The sequence below is a fragment of the Octopus bimaculoides genome, chromosome 10 (genome assembly GCF_001194135.2).
Source record: "Octopus bimaculoides isolate UCB-OBI-ISO-001 chromosome 10, ASM119413v2, whole genome shotgun sequence".
Classification (NCBI taxonomy): Eukaryota; Metazoa; Mollusca; class Cephalopoda; order Octopoda; family Octopodidae; genus Octopus; species Octopus bimaculoides.
The window spans coordinates 94450926-94457196 of NC_068990.1; the positions used below are offsets into that span (position 1 = coordinate 94450926).

The 6271-nt window shown below is 34.0% G+C and overlaps 1 protein-coding gene across 2 annotated transcripts in view; it reads right to left on the reverse strand.

Annotated features, from left to right (window-relative positions):
* LOC106875100 (inositol polyphosphate 5-phosphatase OCRL) overlaps nucleotides 1-6271 on the reverse strand; it is an 81758-nt gene that overhangs the window by 50315 nt on the left and 25172 nt on the right. Inside the window, exons 5-6 of one of the 2 annotated variants that reach the window (XM_052971391.1) lie at nucleotides 3909-4055; nucleotides 275-370 (exon numbers count right to left, since the gene is read on the reverse strand). In XM_052971391.1, coding sequence (XP_052827351.1) covers nucleotides 275-370; nucleotides 3909-4055 — 243 coding nt within the window. The remainder of the gene's footprint in view (nucleotides 1-274; nucleotides 371-3908; nucleotides 4056-6271) is intronic. The other variant, XM_052971392.1, reaches the window with a different exon arrangement.

Here is a 6271-nt window from a genome sequence, read left to right on the forward strand (position 1 = left end):
ATTTTCTGTACATACGACTAAGGTATGTACTGGATTGAAAACGGGGGATTCAGCTCAATAATTGAAATGGGAAAAGTGCATGAAAATGAATTTGAATGATATATTAATATATTAATTGCATAATTACAAGGAAAACAAATGAACAAGAAACAAACATTCAATAACAGTAAAGGATTAGTAGGGAAAAGGGGGGATGAAGGTGCATCAGGCAATAATTTGGAAATAAAAGCTGCATATTTGCATATTTGCTTTAGTGCTAGCACACTGGTCTTACTTAATACAAATGCAGGTTTCAGTGGATCAAATTCTTCCTGAATTGTGAGAGAGAGGTTCCCCTGTTCCTGATGGGATTTTACCAGAGGAGGCTGGGCTGCAACACAAGTAGAACTACATACTAAAGCTGGTTGCACAGGAGCATAATACAGAAAGCAAAATGGGGGGGAAATCTTACAGCAGGCCAAAATGATAGGAAAACAACACTCACAGGTAATAACTAAGTATTATTACATTAACTATTGCAAAAGATTAAAAAGGATTTATTAATGAGCTAAGTTAATAGCTCTATGTCCATTAACACAGAGAAAGCTGGTGAGCAATATGGCTAATTAGATACTACAGGTTGAAATGGGAATGAAACAACAGTTTACCTACTCAAACAGGTTACGGTAGGAGGAAAAAATAATTAAACCCCAACAAAAGAAGGATAAAGGGATACATTGTTTTAAGAGTGTGTTGAGTTGAGATTCTTTTTGTTTTCTTTATAAAACAATATTGCATTTCAATGACGTCTGAAGAGTGACAAACTTCAACTGTATCAAATTGATATCTCTAACTGGAGACATTTGTGAGAATTTGAACTGAGGAAAAGTCTAATGAAGTTCACCAGAATGAGGATTATTTGGTTAAGAACTGATTAAGTTTGTTTAACTATGAATTCTCAGCATGTGAAATAGATTGGCAACTGATAGACAGCGATAGGAGTTCAAAACTAGCTGATACCACTTTGTGACTACTTTGTTCTAATTAAAGTTTTTATAAAGTATTAGTAGATGTATAGTCAATTAAAGAGTCCTACTTAATACATTCAGAAATTTATTATCATCACTGTTCTTTTTTTTAAATGTTGTTTTGGTGGAAAGGCTTGAATAGGACTTTTTGAAGCCTTGTTTTACAGCTGGACACACTTCTGATGGCAAACCTTGACCATCACTTCTTAAAATATACATGAACATGATGTACTCATTCAAAAAACAGAGATACACATAGTAATGAAAGAAATGTAATCTTGGTTAATTAAATCAAGATTGGATAGCAATTATGCCCCTGCATTTTTAGGCAAAGCAAGATATATTAGCAACAAACTATATTCAGCATAATATTTACTAATTTCTTCAGTAGAGAGAAATCATTATATTTAGTCAGCTTTGTCAAGGGGCACAGTGAAATTGAAACTGCAACTTGAAGTCAGTAATCAGATGTATTTGCAAGTTTGTCTTTTGCATTACCCTAAATCCTACTGGGGCCACATTTCTAGCCTTCAGTTAATTTTGAAGATAAAGAATTGTACAATTTTGTAGACTTATCAATTTGGTATTCAGAATGGAACCTAATACAAGGCTGCTATAGAAACACAGTGGAAGGATCTTAATTTAAACACAAACAATTTCAAATGAGACATTTTGCATTATACAAAGAAAGGTACTTTTAAGCGGGTTCGGATCACAAAGTGTTGGATAAATTTTATTTTCCTCTTTTGGAAATGTAACTAATACTGCTGCTACTGCTACTGCTACTGCTACTACTACTACTACTACTACTACTATTGTTGTTAAGGTACTTGTGACTCTCCATGGAGTTTGTGACACACGCTTTGGGAATGAATAATGTATGACATAAAAATATTGCTAATCTTTTTATCTGACCAAAAGATTAATTTAGATTAGATTTGCTGGTGAACTGGCAGAGTATTTATATTCTAACTCTGTGCTCTAAGATCAAATTCTGTCAGAGGCAATTTTGCTTTTCAAATTTTTGTGGTTGACAAAATTAGTATCAACCATGGGTAATAGATTGTTAGAACAGTATGAACACTGGACCAGATACCTAGTGGTATTTGTTCTGGTTGTTCATGTCTTGGATCAAGTGTCATCCAAGTGCCTAAAAAAGTGCTGACAACAACCTACAGGGTAGTCATGAAGGCAAATTCTTGTAATAAATCCCAGTACTAAATAGATGGTGCTGGATAGAGAGTGGGGCTGCTCCAGTTGTACCCTGGTGAATTAATGAATAAATAAATAAAAGTTCTGAGGAGATCAAATGTATCACTAGCCACACCTTTTCAATCACAAAAATCAAGCTAGAGAGAGAGAGAGCTTTGTTGTGTTGGAGGAGTTTCTGTGGAAGATAGACATTTCACAAGCTGTTGAACTTTCAAAAAGATATGGGGGCAAAGGTGAAAGTGGGCTGGTCAGTGTAGAGGGGACAACATATCTAATGTGCACTGCCAGGTATTTAAAAATGATGGTCTGACCAGCTTGTTGCTAATAAAAGATCCTTCACTGAAATGTCACATCAGTATTTGGCATTACCATATTCTTGTTTAATAAACATCGACTGAGGACATCTAATTAATTTTCAAACCTAATAATTTAACATTCAATCATGTAAAAATTAAAATTAAATGTAAGAAGAAACAAAATGATTTCCAACATTCCATTACAATAATATTCAAAAGTATAATAGTCTCAACATACACATATATATATGTATATATATACACACATGCAGAAACAATAGTAGCATGGTTTGGGTATTAACAGAAATAATTAAGCAAATAATTTCAAAATCACAGACTAATGTGTTAATCATAGCAATTATAAAGATGCAAAATTTGATATACATTGCATTAAAAAAAAAATCAAAATGAATCCAAAAATATACTGAAAGAGGTGACAAAAAAATGCAAGTAGAACCCCCACCCACAAAAAAAAAAAAAACTCTTTGGTTATTTATGCAAAAACTGATGTAAATATGGGCTAGTTTTTGGTAATTTAGTTCAAGTGGGTATATTTGCATAATCCAAGAAATTAATAACACTGAATATTTTGAGGGGAAATATTGCATATTTTAAGCACTTAAAGCGTGTGTGTGTGTGTGTGTGCGCGCGTGTACATGTGTACACACACACATATATCCTTTTAATGTTGACTGTCAGAAAAAAAGACTACTCAATATCATAGAGATTAATAATATTCTATTGTAGTTGACCTGTTCTGAGTTTTGCCTGTGGTTGCAGCACAGAGTCTTCAGGCAAGTTGTGGCCATAAATATGTCTGTATAGGAGAAATACTGAGAGAATATAGAATGAAAAATTGCATGCTTTAAGTGCTTGTTTGCTATATATATATGTGTGTGTGTGTGTGTGTGTATGTGTATATATATATATATAATGCATATGTAGAAGCCTGTGTTCCTAATGTACAGAAACTTTCTTGCTGGTAAAATGTAAGTCGCTGATGCAACAAAAGGAAGATGGAAAGCTGCTTTAATGTAACCGATTCCATGTCTGTGAGTGTTTCAAGTCCTGGGGGCAGCTTTCCACCTTCTTTTTTTTGGCAAAGGGGCTTTTAACCTCAATGTATTATAAACTATTACTTATAGCTGAATTATAAACTATTACTTATAGCTGAATTTGCTTCAAGATATATGGTTAACAAAGACTTGATATATAAGAGAGTACACACACACACACACACACATGTGTATGTATGCATCCATGCATGCTTGTATTAATTTTAGATTAGTAAGTGCTTATGAATTGTGTGCATCAAGAGATATGCAAATAGGTATTTTTCTTTACAACATCGTTTGATTGCAAAGGGGGGCAGAAATTAAAAGAAATTCAGTACCTTTCTTCCCATTATCTTCAATATTCATGTATTTCAATGGGTCAAAGACATCTGTTTCAAATAAGTTTTTTTCAGGAGCTTTATTAGTATACTTGTCCAGCCAAGAAAATGATGAAGGCAAACCGAATCCAACAACATGTGTAACAGCTGTAAGGAAGAAAGAAAATCACAAGCAACGGAATAAAAACCCTCCACTGTTAATGAAGAAATGAGATAATTATGGGCAATAGTTTCATTATTGGGTTGGTGTAAAATTTGGCTGGAACGTGTAGGTGAGTGTGTGTGTGTAGGCATTATACAGACGGACATGTATGTACATATGTATTTATGTCTGTATGTATGTACGATTTTAGCAACAAAAGTTTTCATACTCCAACAATAATATACAAAAAGCTAACAATAAGGGAATAAAAATGAATGCCTTGCAGACAAAAGCCACAAATGAATGAGGCAAAAATAAACTTAGTTTTCACATGCCAGATAGAAATATTTTTGGGGCAATGAAAGATTACTTCACAATAATATCTTTGTTCCATTGCAATCCTTAAATTCTTAATTTCCATTATATATATAAAAACACATGGTTTAGGGCAGAGAGTTGCCCCCCCCCCTACCACCAAATGGTCAAAATAGTTCCAGTAGAAAATAATCAGGTATGAAAGGACTTGGAAAGAAGAATTCAGTAGAATTTCTTTAAACCTTTTGATACTATCCTTCTTCTTTAAAGTGATTCTAAATGAAACCTTCAAAAATAATTTCATGTGTATGTTCCAAAATGCCAGTTTAATACCAACCAAAATAATTTATTAAATTCTTCATTATTTTAAAACTTAATTGAAACAAAGGCAGCATATTTCAACAGAAATATGGTAACAAAAGGGTTAAATTTTGCTTTGAGTTAGTCTTATCTTTCTATAACATTGTTCTTTGTAGCTGTTTAACTTCAGGTCAGCCTTGACCAAGCAGATTTATGATTAATGGTGCTCTAGTTATGACCATCCCATCTTATTTTCAGACACTGTTTATGTAGGACTACATTCTCCAAAAAGTTTTTCTTTTAAAGTGGCAGGGTATAATTTAAAGGAGATTTGGTTGTTATTTTCAGTAGGTCAAGTGACCACATAGAGCTCCTTCATTAATTTGCTGTTGTATTACAAAATCTCAGCTGAGGCTGACAACTTCGCCCCTCACACCATCCCACTGAGTGTCTGTTAAACACATTCTGATAAGATGGAAGATTCTATTATGGTTCTCTTGGCTCTCCTGAACAGAATCATCAGCTTTCTTACATTTTGTACAATACTGACTACTGTCAATACCATTTTATAGGGAACTAAGTTGAACAATAACTATTCATATTTCCCCATACATCCATTTAGGATAAACACTTGTGTGCTGATGGTGCTGCTGTACTTTATTCCCAAATGCACAAGTTGATGTTTCATCAGAAACAGTCTAGTAGGTGTTTCAGCTTCTTCTACCCTAATACCAGAGCTACCCACGGCTATCCACCAATGTAGGCAACAAAATTCTCACACAACAGTATAAGGTTTGTTGTTCTTTCAGCTATGCTGAACCTGTGTTCCTGCCAGGTTCTACTTAGATTTTCTAATAGCAACTCACAGAGCAGACTAATTTTCTAGCAAATCTATGTATTTCAACTTCTAATTCCACATTGTGTTCTGCTCAACATAGTAGAAGTGGGTGGTCAACATATCAAGGCTGTCCTAATGAAAATGCTCTTTCTCTAAGACTGACTCTTGCTTACCTATTCGAGTGACTGCTATTTTTCAAACAAAATGTTCATCTCACAAAACCCATCCTGACTCCCTCATATTTCCCCAAAACCATAGATGGGAGTGTGTGTGTGTGTGTGTGGGGGGGGGACAATGAAAACAAATTCTATTTTGATCAACAATAGAAAAATCTTTGTTAGAATAATTCTTTTATATCTTTGCTGCAATATTATGAAGAGAGAAAAGAAAGAACTTGGATAGTTTCAAGCAAACAACTTGCAACTTTTGTCAAGGTTAATTATTTCGTTTTCATCCATTCGATATCAATGATATCAGGACCAGTCATATGTTAAAGTTTAAAAAAACAAAAATAATGGCAATAGTCAGTTGACCATGTTGTAGTAATTTATGTCGTTGGTTGATGGTATTGATGGTATTGTCGTTGGTTGATGGTATTGATGGTATTGTCGTTGGTTGATGGTATTGATGGTATTGTCGTTGGTCGATGGTATTGATGGTATTGTCGTTGGTTGATGGTATTGATGGTATTGTCGTTGGTTGATGGTATTGATGGTATTGTCGTTGGTTGATGGTATTGATGGTATTGTCGTTGGTTGATGGTATTGC